At 39.0% G+C, this 15643-nt stretch overlaps 1 protein-coding gene and 1 pseudogene across 5 annotated transcripts in view; one reads left to right on the forward strand and one right to left on the reverse strand.

Annotated features, from left to right (window-relative positions):
• Nucleotides 1–15643, forward strand: part of ADCK1 (aarF domain containing kinase 1) — a 216528-nt gene that overhangs the window by 162201 nt on the left and 38684 nt on the right. For all 5 annotated transcript variants that reach the window (XM_072623681.1, XM_072623682.1, XM_072623683.1 and 2 more), the window contains 2 exons: nt 30–188; nt 11672–11830. In XM_072623681.1, the coding sequence (XP_072479782.1) occupies nt 30–188; nt 11672–11830 (318 nt within the window). The remainder of the gene's footprint in view (nt 1–29; nt 189–11671; nt 11831–15643) is intronic.
• Nucleotides 7825–8336, reverse strand: LOC140513762 (large ribosomal subunit protein uL23-like; annotated as a pseudogene).

Below are 15643 nucleotides of genomic sequence, written 5' to 3' on the forward strand. Positions count from 1 at the left end.
TTTCATTCTTCTTTCTACATTCTGAACAGATTCAGGACCTCTTTCAGAGTTTTGAGGACACCCCCCTCGGGGCTGCCTCTCTTGCCCAGGTCCACAAGGCTGTGCTGTATGATGGGAGAACTGTGGCAGTGAAAGTCCAGCACCCAAAGGTACAAGCCCAGAGCTCCAAGGACATTCTGCTGATGGAGGTGAGAATCATTTTTCTTCCTCCTCCCAATCATATAGGTTTACTGGTAAATAAGATGTTAAGTGTTTTTGGTTGTTTTTATTTAATAGTATTTTTTTTCTAATTACATGTAAAAACTATTTTCAACATTGATTTTTTGAAAGATTGAGTTCCAAATTTTTCCCTCCCTCTGTCCCTTTCTCCTCTTCAAGAAGTCAGCAATCTGCTATAGATTATAGATGTGCAGTCATGTATAACATATTTCCACAGTACTCATGTTGTGTAAGAAGCAGCAAAAGGAAAAAACTATGAAAAAAACAAAGTAAAAATAGTATGCTTTGATCTGCATTCAGACACTATCAGTTCTTTCTCTGGATGTGGATAGCATTTTCCATGTATCTTTTGGAATTGTAATAAAATGTAAAGTTAATGCCAATCACAGCTGGGGCCTGACATAGAGGAAAAGAGGGAGGAAAGAAAGAAGAAAATTAAGGTTAGCCATATCATTGGCCCTGCCCACAGATGGTGCCAGGATCTCTGAAGGTATATGCTGAAGCTTAATATATATTAAAGATTCAAAAAGAGTATTTCCTTGAGTTGTAATAATTTATGTTGTGAATCAGAAACCTTATTTAAAAAATCAGCCCCTAATTTATCTTTTTTGCCCATCTGTACACACACACACGTACACACACACTCACACACACACATAAAATTCAGTTCAATACAAAAAACATGTAAAGTGTTTTTATGCAAAGGCAACAAACATTCCAGGAATGGGGAATGCAAACGATTCTCTCCCCCTTTCCCCCAGACTTAATATATATCCCTTAAGAAGGTTATTTTAATCTATCAGATTTTCATAAAATCTCAGAATTCGAAGGGACCCTCAGAGATCACCTAATCTGATCAGTTGTGAAGAATTAAGTCATTCATTAATTAATTACCTGATTAAGAATCCTCCCTACAACATTCTTGATAAGTGGGCAACCAGTTTCCACTTGCAGACCTCTAGTAAAGAAGAACCCAATGCATCAATCAAGCAAGAAGCATTTTATTAATGCTTTAATTTAGTTGTAATTTATTTAATTTTATTAATGTATTAATTTATTATCTAAATGTCTTTGCAAGTTTAATAAATAAATGTTATTTTTATTTATTATTTATTTAAAAATTTTAAATTTAAATTTTATTAGCCACTACTGTGCCAGGCACTTTACTAAGTTAGCTAGGTATGCAAAGCATAAGTATGAAAAAGCAAAAATAACTGCTGTCCCCAAGGAGTTTATATTCTGATAGGAGAGATAACGTGTACATAAATTGGACAATAGAAGATACCGGTGAAGTAAATCTAATGTAACTGTGGAGAGGATAGCGTTCTACAGAAGGCAGCATTAGATTTTTTTTAAAAATTCAAATTAATTTAAAATTATTTTATTTTTGTGAAGATACTCCTCCATCTCCCCCCACCCCATTCCCACTGAGAAAAGCAAACCTGTTACTAATGTCGAGTGAAGCAAATAAATTCCTACGCTGGCCATGTCTTCCTCCCTGCGTCCCCCCAACCTCCCAAAAAGTTTCCATCTGCAGGTCTGAGTTCATCCCTCTTTCCCTCTTTATTAGGAAATGGGTAGCACATTTCATCATGAGTCCTCTGGAATTGTGGTTGGTCATATGTATCTTGATTCCTATTTATGTGGCTTTTGTAAGTTCTTTGTCTTTGTAGTATCGTTCTGGTCTTGCTGACTTCACTTTACTTCAGGTCGAAGGAGTCTTGCCAGGTTTCTCTGAAACTATCCCAGAAGGTGACATTTGAAATGAGTCTTGAAGCAAGCCAGGGATTCTAAGAGGCAGAGGTGAGGAGGGAGAGTATTCAAGGTGTGAGGAGCCGGCAAAGCAAAAGGCACTCCTGATGGGTGTATATTTAATGAGGAGGTGGGCTGAGTTCTCTGCTCCTCCAATTACTTCATCTTGTGGGGAGGAGAATAGCTGGGGAACCTGGCTTGGTCTTGGGATTCATGTGACCTCAAGCAACCAGGGCTAGAAAAATCTTCCTAATCCGTATCTCTGGCTTAGTTTCTTTCCTCTTTGTAATCCAGGTCACCCCCAACTTTAATTAGAAAGCAGGGACATAAAAGTAGCCCTTTGGTAGCTTGGATTTAATTCCCACTGGCTTCTGTTTATGGGACAAACAAAGCAGTGGAGCCTAAGCCTTGGAATGACTGGAATTTGATCACATTCCTTAGCTAGAATAGGCCAGGAGAAATGTCTCTTTAAGTTAGCATTAAGTGGGCCTTTTGAACAGAGAAGAAAATTTTACAAATTAATATTAATAATCTAATGATACAGCATTAAAATTAATTTTCCTCAGAGAGAAATGCAAATGAAAACCCACCATTTGGCAAAGGTGACAAAAGATGTGGGATAGTCATTGAAAAATGATCTGCTGGTGAAACTATTTTGGAAAACAATTTGAAAATGTATTAAAAATTTTGACTAAAATGTCTATGCTCACAGACCTAGCTTTGGAATTAGTGGAACTGGGTTCAGATTCTGTTTCTGATACTTCTCCATGTATGACCTTGGACAAGCTACTTTAGACTATTCACCTCAGTTTTTCTCATCTATAAAATGAAGTGGTTGGAGTAAATAACCTCTCTGGGGTTATATGCTCCAAAGAAAGCTTTCTGTCTCTCCCTCCCTCTCTCCTTCTTTCTCTGTCTCTCTCTTTTTCTCTTTTTCTCTCTGTTTCTATCTTTCTGTCTCTTTCTGTGTTTCTCTTAGCATAATTCCAAATTGCTTTCCAGAGCGGTTGACCTAATTCTCAGTCCTACCCACAACATGTTTGTATCTCTTCCAGCTCTGAGTCTACGAATCTGTGGTTCCATGATGCATTTTTGCCAAAAAGATCATTGAACAAAGAAAGCCCTTTTTGTGGTAGTAAAGAACTGGTAACAGAGTGGTTGCCTGTGTGCTGGTGGAATGTGAAAGTAATGGAATGTTATCGTACTGTAAGAAGCCATGGATGTGGAAATGCAGAGAAGCATGAGAGGGCTTAGGTGATGAAGTCATACATGGTGAAGTAAGCAGAATAAAAAAGTGCACATCGTGATTAAAGCCATGTAAACAGAAAAGTTAATGGCAGCAAGCAAAACAAAACAATGTGGCAGACTCATAATGAACAAGCCTGGCCCTGGGGAAGAGCTGAAAAATTCCCTTCTCTCCTTTCATTGCAGAGATGGCGGGATCATGGGTGTGGAATGGTGTACTTACTCTCGGACATGTTTAATGGGTTTGTTCATTTTACTAAAATCCTTTTTTTCTTTTAAGTATTTATTACAAGGGATGGCTTGCTGGGGGGCTGAGGAAGAGCTATATTTGGAAAGAATGTGATATGGAAACCAAAGGCATCCATAAAATGAGATTCCAGATAAAGAGATTTAAAAAAGAAGACTGCAAGGAAGGTTCAGTTAGGGAGACTGGGCCCAGAACTTTATTTTTTAAGCAGTAGGGAACCATTGAAGGTTTTTGGGTAGGGGAGGAACATGATGAAAGTGGTCCATTAGGATGATGAATGTGGCTGTGATGTGTAAGATCATGTAAGATGGATTGGAGGGGGCAAACGCTGGAAGCTAGAAGCCAGTTAGGAAGCTATTTATTACCGTAATTCAGGTACAAGGTGGTGAGGGCCTGGACAAAGGTGGTGACAAAAGGGATGGAGAAAAAGGGACATCTTGAAAGAAGAATCTACAGAACTTGTTGACCGATGGCAGGGCATGAAAGAAAGGAAAGAGCCAGAGATTGATGACTTTGGTTTCTGAACCTGGGTCACTGGAAGAACAGTAGCAACATTGACAGAAATATTTATCCCCAAATCTGGCTGAGCCTGGTGGGAGTGGAAGTCGAGGAGGGAAGTGAAAGGGGAGAATTTGGGCTATGTTTACTGGTTCCTTTGACCTCTTGACTTTGTCATGCTTCTTTGATAAGGAAGAATTTGCCCAGACATTCAAACATTCTAGAATATTGAAATTGGGAAGGGCCTTAGAGATCATTTAGTTGAACCACTTTATTTTACGGATGAGGAGGTTAAGGTTTAGAGAGCTTCCATCTTTGGATACATAACTCATCAAATCATTCTTTGTCTACATCCCTCTTGAATACTGGGCTCTTCCAGAGAAGCTGTTTGGAGAGGAAGCCTCACTCTTTACCATAATGGTCTCCTTGGGAATCTGGAGACACTGACTTCGCAGATACTGCTAGGTCACCAGCTTCCCTGGTAGGGGGAGGGTAGGGTAGGATATGGGTGGAAGGAAGATGATGGGGCTGGAAGTTGTCCCATACCAGCTGTCTTTTTCTAAACTTTGGGTATAGAAGGTAGAAGTTGTTTTTGTGTTTTTTTTTTTCTGTATGCACTAAGGAACTCCCTGAATAATGGACAGTCAAAGACAACAGCTATACAAATAGCAATAATAACTGTCTGGCATCTCTTCTTCCCTGAGATAAGCATCAAAAACTTTGGCAGTCACATCCCCAAGCGAGGTGTGTCTGGAGTACAGAGCAGTTCCTTCTCCCTAAGGCACAGCAGAAGCCAGGCCAGCTGCCAGGCACCAGCACTCCTGACTGCTCAGGAGTTGCGCCTGAAAGGAGTACGAGGATGGGGGTCGTGGTAGTGTCTCACTACTAGAGTATAGCCCTCTCCTCCCAACAGCCCTGTGAAGGAAAGGCAGTGTGGCACAGTGGGAAGAGTCACTGACTTGGGAGTCAGAACACTTGGATTCAAATTCTGCCTCTGGTATTTCTCCCCCTTTAAGAAATAGAAACCAAGGGAAGTAGTTAAATATGAAAAAAAATCATAAGTTAACTTAGGCAAGTTATTTTGCCTCTTAGCCTCAGTTCCTTCATCTACAAAATGAAGTTGGACTAGTTGACCTTGAAGGTCCCTTCCAAGCTCCTTATTGGCACATGATGGCACTTAATAAATCCTTCCTTCCTTCCTTCCTTCCTTCCTTCCTTCCTTCCTTCCTTCCTTCCTTCCTTCCTTCCTTCCTTCCTTCCTTCCTTCCTTCCTTCCTTCTTCCCTGAACAAAGGAGTAGGAAATTGGAATGCAAAGGAGCTGCCTTGCGCATTGCTTAGGAATAACTAGGATAGACCTATTTTGAACAGGAGCTTTGATTCTATGAGTCTGTGAGGTAGATGGTGCAAAGATTATCATCCCCATTTCACAGATGAGGAAACCAAGGCTCAGAGAGATTAAGTGTTTCTCCAGAGTTACATAGCTATTAATTATTAGAGTTGGGACTCACCTCAGGTCTTTGGGTTCTTAAACCCCTCCAAGAATCTTTTTTGATATTGCCAAGGCAATATTCACAGCACTTTACAGTGACAATGAATATGCCAGCGTAGTTCTGAGTTGCAAAGTATAACAGACTCTCCATAAAGAAGGCAGAAGAAAAATATTTATTCAGACACCAGAAAGCCAAATCCCAACACCAGAAAGCCAAATCCTTCATGGGAACCAAGAAGTCAATACATTAGCACTGCAGGAGACAAAGCCATTCCCAAACTTTCATCTCCCTGCTGGGGTCTTCCCACAAACAAACACTCACAAGCCTCAGTTGTCTTCCTGCCTGTGTCCTCTCTAACTGCTCCAACTGCTCTCACCAATTTCCTCCCAGTTGTGCTCACCCTTCCTCTTCCACCCAGTTCAGCAAGCTTCTCCCACTGCATGTGACTTAGGCTTCCATGTAATTTAAGTAGGTCACATGGGCCTATTAATGAATGAGAAAGATCTTTCCATTTAAATTACCATGACAACTGCTCTGTCTTTTTAATGGAGATGACCCATGATGCCTTACTATTATCATCATGGAACAGTTACTTCCTCACTGTAAACCAGAAGTTATTAAACCTTTTTTTAGCTGGGCTGAAATGGGCCTCCCATCAACCCTAGAAGAAAAGCAGTCTGATGGAAATTTATGGCATTAAGGTGTGAATAACAAGGGGTAGGATTCCCTAAGGACATCAAAGAAAGAAAAGGACTGATTTGTATAAAAAATATTTAGGCAGCTCTTTTTTTTTTTTTTTTGGTAGTGGTGGTAATGGCAAAGAATTAGAAACTAAGGAGATGACCATCATTTAGGGAATGGCTGAAAAAATTATAGATGTAATAGAGACTATTGTGTAGTAAGAAATGTCCAAAAGAATGGTTTTTAGGGAAACCTGGGAAGAATTGTATGAACTGAAGTAAAGTAAGTAGAACAAAGAGAACAATATATACAATAACAATGACATTGTAAAGACAAATAATTTTGATAGACTTAAGGATTCTTTTTTCTTTTTTCCCCAAATTTATTTTCAGTTTTCAACATTAACTTCCATAAGTTTCAAATTCTTTGCCCCTACTTCCCCACTCCATCCCCAAGAAGACATTGTGGGCTTTACACATACATTCCTATTAAACACATTTTCACATTATAGACTTAAGATTTCTGAGTGATGCAGTGACCATTATCACTGATGATGAGCCCACCTCCTAATAGATTATGGATTCGTGGTGCAGAATTAGGCATATGTTTTTGGACATAAACTGTGGAAATTTGTTTTGTTTGACCACGCTTATTTGTCATAGAGGTTTTGTTTTTCTTTTAAATAGGGGTAGGGAAGAAGAAGAGGAAACAAATATTTATTAATTGAAAAGTTAAATAAAAAATAATGAGGGATAGACTTAACCTGCTTAAAAGATGTTGATATTTTAAAAGAAGAGCTCTACTCATTTTTTTGTTTGGTAGGAAAGATCTTTTTGACCAACTCAGATGCTTGACAGCTCTCTTGAAAGGTTGTTGGATTGAATGGTACAAAGTCCTGCCCTAGAATAAATGTAGAGAGAATAAGGTCACATAGAGGGCATTTCTTGGGCACATAGGCAAGTAATTAGTCGGTATTATTTGGTGATGACTTTCCATGGAAGAGAAGGGCAGTCAATGATCATCTTTAAGGTTCTTTCATCTTATTTGATATTTGTCCCTTTAAAACAGTGATTGTTAACCTTTTTTGTGTGTCATGGAGACTTTTGCCAGTCCAGTGAAACTTATAAACTCCTTCTCAGAATAATGCTTTTTAAATGCTTAAAATAAAATGCATGGGATACAAAGGAAGTTAATTATATTGAAATACAGTTACAAAAATATTTTTATAATTTTTATAATGCAATTTTTTATAATAGTTATATTTTTTATAATACAGTTATAAAAATATAAATACAGGTATAAAAATATTTTTTAAAACACATTCATAGAAACCAGGTTAATAACCCCTGCTTTAAAAGTTCAAATTAAACTCTGTTTCTGGGTGTATGTCCTGGGACCTTGTTCATATCTAAATGAAAACTACCCTATGGGGTATCTAATTGTCCAGAAGCTAGGTCTTAGCCACTACTATCTCATCCACCTCTCCATAGCATTTCTGGACTTCATGATGTTTCCTGCCTGTGTAAGATAGTATGGGCACAAACCCTATTACCATCGCCTTCCATCTTCCTCTTACAATTTTACTCTTGACCAGAGCTCTAAAACAGGTCTATCCTCGTTATTCTTGAGTGATGGGCAGGACAGTGCCTTTTCATCCCAATTTCCTCTTCCTTTTTTTTTTTCCTCAGGGGAAAACTTTTTATTGTAGGTGCAGTGAGACAGCTGGACACAGTTTAGATGATTCCAATTTTATTGGCAACATCCAAAGCATCATAGTCTGGAGCAAGCCAGACATAAGCTTTCTTCTCTCCATCAGGCCAGATCAGTGTGTTGACCTTGGCCACATTGATGTCATACAGCTTCTTTACTGCCTGCTTGATCTGATGTTTGTTGGCCTTGATGTCCACAATGAAAACTAGGGTGTTGTTGTCCTCAGTCTTCTTCATAGCAGACTCAGTGGTCAAGGGAAACTTAATGATGGCATAGTGATCAAGCTTGTTTCTCCGAGGGGCACTTTTCCGAGGGTATTTGGGCCTCCTTCTTAGTCTTAGTATCTTGGGTCGCTGGAAGGTGGGGGATGTTCGGATCTTCTTCTTTTTGTGGCTATGGACACCCTTCAACACTGCCTTCTTGGCCTTCAAGGCCTTGGACTTGGCTTCTGTCTTGGGGGGACAAAGGCTTCTTTCTTCATCTTTGGCGCCATCTTGGGGGAAAGGGTCTTCTGCGGTGCTTCTCATGAGCTTATAGAGCTAACTCTCCCCTCTTCCTTTACTCAGGAAGGAAGGAAGGGAGGAAGGAAGGAAAGAAGGAAGGAAACAGGGTTCCTATACCAGTTCCTTTCACTGATCTTCCTGGTTCCAGGTCCAATGTTCTGGTACCTAGGTACCACTTAAGGCACTAATGACTAAGTTCCCTCTCCCCAGAATACTTAACTTAAGGCAAAAAAAACACATTTGCCATGCCCTTTATATGACCCAACTTCCCAGATCTCTGTACATACATATTGTGCTCTGAATTTATGACCCAAGAATCAAGATCGAGACTATTCCTTAATTTTGTCAGAGCGCATTAAATATCTCTAAAAAATATAGAACCATGACAACCATGCTTTCAGCTTCTTGAAAAAGCATTTTTAGCTGATGGTTGTAATTTTGGTTGTAATATTATGGTTGTAATTTCATCCACTGACTAGAAGGGATGGTAGATAGTTTAAAAGAAAAGGTTAAAAAAAAAGGCAGTTGGGTCATATTTGAATTGATATATTTTCTAGGGACTAATTTTGGATTTGTGTGGGTCTTAATTATTGCTTGCTATTTGAATATATGTGTCTCTTGTGCTTACATTTTTTTTTCTTTCATGGGTCTTAATGGTATTTGGCACATGGTTGGTGCTTAATAAATGTTTCTTGATTAATCAAATAAAAAAAAGTTTCTCCATCCCCACTCAAAACTTTAGTAACAATACAGGGGTAAGAGTACTGAATCTGAGTTAGGGGACCTGGATTTGAATCCTATTTCCAAATTCTTTTTAGCTGTGTGGCTGTGGTATTTAACTTCTCAGAGACTTGTTTTCCTCATTGGTGAAATGAGTAACATTCCTAGTATCTACCTCACCGGAATCTTTACCAGGAGAGAAGACTTAACTTCCCCATTCTGTCAAGAAAGGTTGATAGCTTACTGTTCCGAAATTCTGCCATTTTGTCCCCTATCCAGAGCTTCAAAAGTAGAATGATTGAGTTTGATTATTTGGTTACAATCTGAATGAGCGATAATAATTTTGATGAAGAAGAGTGCAGTAGGGAGGAAGCTTACCATAAAAGTGATATAGAACGTATATAAAGTTAGGGAAAGGGAATGTCATTATGGGGCAGTGCTAATCAAGAAAGACTTTTGGAGAAGGTGAGTCAAAGTGGCCTCACTGCACTAATGCTGTGTTCATTAAATGCCTCTAGAATTGAATCTAAAGTTAGATGAGTGGCTAAATAAGACACTTGCAGAAGATATGGATTAGGGAACCAGAAAAGATAAAGGAAAGAGAATGAATGAGAAGCAGAGCCTTCTCCTATATCTGCTATATCCTCTTTGGAGAATGTCAGAACTGCTCCCAGAGTCCTGTGCTTGGTTTCTCAATCTCCACTCATCAGGGATTAGAGTATTGATAGGAGAAGGGATGGATGTCTCTTCATTCTGTCTTTCCTTGATTTTCACAGAGCAGTGCATTGATTTCTTCCTTTAACTGACTTTCCATGCACTGTGATAGTTAGCCCTACACTGTAATTTCTCAGACTTCTCTTATTCCAGAAGTACATAATTTTTGAGCAAGGATAACTCATAAGTAGGAGGAGATGCATTTAGCAGAGAATAGACTCTCATTCCCCAGTTGATAAATGGTCAAAGGATATGAACAGACAGTTTTCAAAAGAAGAAATCAAAGCTATCAATAGTCATATGAAAAATACTCTAGCTTACTATTAATTAGAGAAATGTAAATTAAAACAACTCTGAGGTACTACCTCACACCCATCATGTTGGCTAACAGGACAGGAAAGAAAAATGATGAATGCTGGGGGTGGGGAGGATGTGGAAAAATAGGTACACTAATGCACTGTGGGTGGAGTTGTGAAATTATCCAACCATTCTGGAGGATAATTTATAAAACTGTGCAAAGCCTTTGACCCAGCAATACTGCTAGTAGGTCTGTATCCCAAAGATATCAAAGAAAAAGAAAAATGCTCCGTACATGTACAAAATGTACAAAAATATTTATGGCAACTCTTTTTGTTGTGGCAAAGAATTAGAAATTGAGGGGAATCCCATCAATTTGGGGAATGGCTGAACAAGTTGTGATATAGGATTGTGATGGAATACTATTGTGCTCTATGAAGTGATGAGGGGAGTGGTTCCAGGAAAACCCGGGAACATGTATATGAAGTGATGCAAAGTGAAGTGAACAGAACCAGGAAAACATTGTCTACAGGAGCAGCAATGTTGTACAGTGATCAGCTGTGAAAGACTTGACGACTCTGATGTAGTAATCCCAGACAGTTCTAAAGGTTGAAAAATGCTGTCCACCTCCAGAGAGAAAACTGATGAACTCTGAATGCAAATTGAAGCATGTTTTTTTTTCACTTTTTTCACTCTCTTTATTTTTCTTTCCTTTTTTAATTGCAACATGGCTGATATGGAAATATGTTTTGCATGAGTTCACATGTATAATGGTCATCAGGTTGTCTTCTCAGTGGGTGGGGTAGAGGCTGAAGAGAATTTTAGAACTCAGAATTTTAAAATGAATTTAAAAAAGAAAAAATAAAGTATGGCATATCAAAAAACAAAAACGTAGAGGAGGCTCACCTACCACTGTATTTTGCCCTTGTTAGTAGGCATAGGGGATAAATTAGGTTAGAGTAAGCAAGTCTAGATTCAGATCCTGTTAGGGATACTTATGGATAAGTGATTTAACCTGCACCTCAACTTCCCTCTTTGTAAAATGGGCCTTACGTATACCTGCAATACTAGCCACACAGGGTAGTTGTAAGGCTTAAATGAGAGCTCATGTAAAGCACTTTGTAAATTGTAAAGCTTCTATAAATATTGGTCATTATTACTTATAAGACTTACAGACAACTCTGGTCAAACTACCTTCCCTCCTTGGGCCTTAGCTTCCTCATCTGTTCAGTGATTGGACCAAGCTATATGATCTCTAGAGTTTTTCCCAGCTTTTTCAAAAGGTGATTCTGTGTGTGTGTGTGTGTGTGTGTGTGTGTGTGTGTGTGTGTGTGTTTAATAGACCTTGGTGAAAGATTTTGTTGTATAAAATAAAGATTTTGGATATGACCTTAAGTATAAAAAGAATTCTCTCTGGTACTTACTCCTCACCTTTTTCTTTATTTCCCCTATGTTTTTCCCTTTGAATGCTTTCAATGTGATGAGTGAGTTATCCTATAGTTTAGTCCAGAGAAAGGGCAGGAGTGAAAGAGAGAGGTCTCTCTTCCTGGCCAGGTGAAAATGGACTGGCTAAAAATGATTCCTTGGATTTCAGGTGCTCGTCGGAGCTGTGAAGCAACTGTTTCCTGAATTTGAGTTCATGTGGCTGGTGGATGAAGCAAAGAAAAACTTGCCTCTGGAGTTAGACTTCCTCAATGAAGGGAGGAATGCAGAGAAAGTGGCCGAAATGCTTAAACGCTTTGAATTCTTAAAGGTAGGAATGAAGGAGAGATTGAGTGCCAAATGGTCTAAATGAGAAGGGTGCTGGGTTCAAAGTGCAGAGATGACTTTTCATTGTACATTGGCTACTGACATCCCCCTGGGAAGAGTCACTCACCCTCTCTTGGCTTCAGTTTTCCCATTTGTAAAATGGAAATAGTGTAATGCAGCCTTCTTCAGATAATGAATAGATTAATACTTTGGAAGCAGACTTGAATCTTTGTAGGAAAGATTCTAAGTCAGATATTCTTAGCCATTTTGTATCATGGTCCCTTTCCAGCAGTCCTTGCTTAGGATGTTCCCTCTATCTGAAATATCTTTTTTTTTTTTTTGGCCCTCTTCACCTGTCAGATTCCTACCCATGTATTAAAGCTCATTTGAAATACCACCTTTTCCCCTCATCCTCAGTCAGCAGCAACCTTCCCCCTCAGATCTCGTATTTTGCACTTGGTTTTGAGTTACTCTGTTGCATTTATCACATAATAATTGTATTTTTTTTGCAGTTTAACTTTTTATTTTGATAAAGTCAAAATAGGTAGCTCACTCAATTCTGGCATCTAAATTAATATGATAAGCAGTTACTAAGTCTACAGTAAAAAGGATTGTATAAGTGGATAGAATGCTGGGCCTAGAGTCATGAGTTCAAGTTCAGCTTCAGACACTTATGAGCTGTGTGTCCCTGGGCAAGTCATTTAACTCCATTTACCTCAGTTTCCTCATGTATAAAATAAGCTGGAGAGGGAAATGGCAAATCACTCCAATATCTCTGCCAAGAATACCCTCAAAATGGGGTCATGAAGATTTAGACACAGCTGAAATGACTATGCAGCAACAGCAGCAACGCGTAAGGTACTGGACTAGCCCCACAAGGACAGAAGGACAAAAACGAAATAATCATCACGTTCTCCGAGGCGTGTGAGGGAAGACTGGAAAAGTTCTGAGGCAAAAGTTGGGGTTTAACCTGGGTCTTCCAGGAAGTCATTGTTGCAATCAGTAGCTTGGACAAGTCAGCTCAAGGAAATGAAGAAAGATCTGTCTTGCCCTAATCCAAGCTATCTAAAAACTACTTTATGAGAACTAGCATTTTCAGAAGTGGTCTTTATTTCTCACCAAGACCATTCAGAATAGATGAGAATGGTCCAAGAGTTGGCTACACTTGATGCTTGAAAAGCCTGAATTTGCCATTAGAGCTAAAAAAGCCAGACCTACGGTGATTATCATCGTCTGGGAGGAGAAGCAAAACTAATTATCCAGGAGCTGAATTCTACTTTTGTCTTGGGGTTGTGTGTACATTTTGGAAGAAACCGGAAAGTACTTTATCAGGGAAGAACTCAGATTGCTGTGTGTGCTCCGGGCTAGATATGTCCAGATGTCGTCTCTCTGGTGGGTTGGTAACCACCAGTCTGTTTGGCTGTCCTTCCTTTGGCCGTTTGTGTGGATAGAAATACAGAGTTTTTCCTGTCCCTCCAAATCCAAACAATTGGACAGAACCCCTTGGGAGCAGCCCTGAAATCACCATAGGTTAGCTAAAAACTGGTTTCCACAAAAACACACACCTTGGAGCAAGCAGGGTGCCCATCAGAGCTGTTACTAGGAGACTGACAAGTAGAACCCTCTACTGTCCCCATGGAAACAGCCAATCACATACCAGCTGGGGCCAAAAAGCCATAACTGTACTGATGATGTAATTATAATAATAGTATTGCTTAAGGGAAAAAAACCCAAGGATGCCAAATGGATAAATAATTAATCTACTGACTTAAACTGTGGCTTCCAAAACATGAACACTACCCCAAAGATGGTAGTGGAATTTAGCTCCTGAGTAATTAATTTTGCCTAAGCACATAACAAGTGGGAAGTGAATTTTGTGCTGTGAACCCAGTTGAGCTCTTAAAGCTGGAGATAAATTGTTTTTATATACTGGCATCTCATTGAAACATCTGTGAGTAATTAAGCCTCAGCAAAGAGTTTACCTCTCAGTGTGTGAGGCGTCTTCCCATGCTTATGTTGGACTTAATAACTGCCTTAGTTCAGTGCTATAAATCTCAGTTATACACACCTTCCAAATAGAAGGATGGCGCAAGGGGCAGGAAGCTTAAGGGGAAGTTGAGTGGAATGGTTACAGTCTGGGCATGGGTGACTACAATTTGGGACTGGTGGAAGATGATGGCTAGAGAATTAGGGGTCAGGTTGGGAGATGAGAAGGCTTATCATGCTTCTGGAATATGGACAGAATCAGAGATGCATCAGGGAGAAGCCAGGGTGAATACTCAGGGGGGGAAGGAAAGGTAAGTATCCCTAATTAAAAGGTAATTACTGGCAAATACCTGATTTTCAGAATATTGTTTATAGCAAATTTCTGTCAGCTTCCCAAAGAGATTTCAGTAATCTCGAGAGAATTCTCTAAATTAATTTTCATTCACCTTAATTTAACAATAGCAAAAATCAATAGAAGCCAGAAGGCATTTTTGAAAGAAGGGCAACTGTAGGGAAGTAAATGAAAAAATGATGAGTATTAACAGCTCTCAAAAAGTTGGGAATCACTGGTCCTGTGCTGTGGGACTGGACATTTCAGAAATCACTAGATATTTCATGTTTCCCTCTTTGTTAAGAGGATGAATCATCAGTGGAGAGTCCCAGACTCCCTGGCAGTTTGGAAAAGGAAGGAAGGAGAAAGCCTTTGCTGGCATGCTAATTCATCGCAAATTTAATGTGATCTATTTGTGCCTGATGGGTGGTGGAGCCTTCTGAGCTCGTATGGTGTGAGCAGCCCCAGTCGGACACATTGTACCTTGACCCCAACATAGTGATGTCATTTTGTTCCTCTTCAAGAATGAAAGACAACAACAGATTCACTGCTGGTGGAGCTGTGAATTGGTTCAACCATCTTGGGAAATTATTTCTAATTATACAAGAAAAGCTACAAAATTGTTCCTAATCATTTATTTGATGATCCTTGTACTAGATTGTACCTCAAGGAAATTATTGACAGACAAGATCCATCTGCACAATAATGTTCATTAATAAGAACTTGATTTATAGCAGCAAAAAGTTGGAAACAAACTATATGCCCAACACTTAAAGCAAAGTTTCTTAACTTAGAGCCCCCAGGGGGGCTGTGAATAGATGTCAGTGAGTCTCTTAACTTGGATATAAAAAAAAAATTCGTCTTTATTTTCGCTATCATTAATTTCCTCTAAGTATGTTTTGCATAATTTCACATGTATAATTGATATTACACTTCTTGCCTTCTCATTAGGTGAGGGGGTGGGAGGAACTCAATTTTTAAAAAGGTAAATGTTAAAGATTAATAAATAATCTTTTTTTAAAAAAACTAGAAAAACCTATAATTGATTTCCTTTGTAAGCCTATGAGTTATATTCTGTTTATTAAGAGCATTATTCTGTGAAGTAGTCTGTAGGCTTCACTAGATTGCTAAAGGATTCCATAACATAAAAGCTTAAGAATCCTTGGCTTAGAGCATAGATAAACAAGCTGAGGAATTTAAATATACTAGAATATCACTGTGTTCCTAAGAAGTAGTGAAGGTGAAGAATTCAGAAAAGCAATGTGAGTTACCCATCTGTATCTGTGGAGGGGGTTTCTGCTGGGAAGTTTCCTGTGCTGATGGAATATTTGGTCATCTTCCTCCCATCCCACAGTTGCGTGTATTTTCAATTACAATCACCTTTTTTGTGATTTTTTTTTTTGGCCTACCTACATTAAGAAAATGTAACATTTTTGAAGGTTTGTGTATTTAGTTGTGTTTTTTTTTTCCTGTGACAAAAGAACAATTTAGGAAGAAAAA

Source organism: Notamacropus eugenii, chromosome 7 (genome assembly GCF_028372415.1).
Source record: "Notamacropus eugenii isolate mMacEug1 chromosome 7, mMacEug1.pri_v2, whole genome shotgun sequence".
NCBI classification, from domain to species: domain Eukaryota; kingdom Metazoa; phylum Chordata; class Mammalia; order Diprotodontia; family Macropodidae; genus Notamacropus; species Notamacropus eugenii.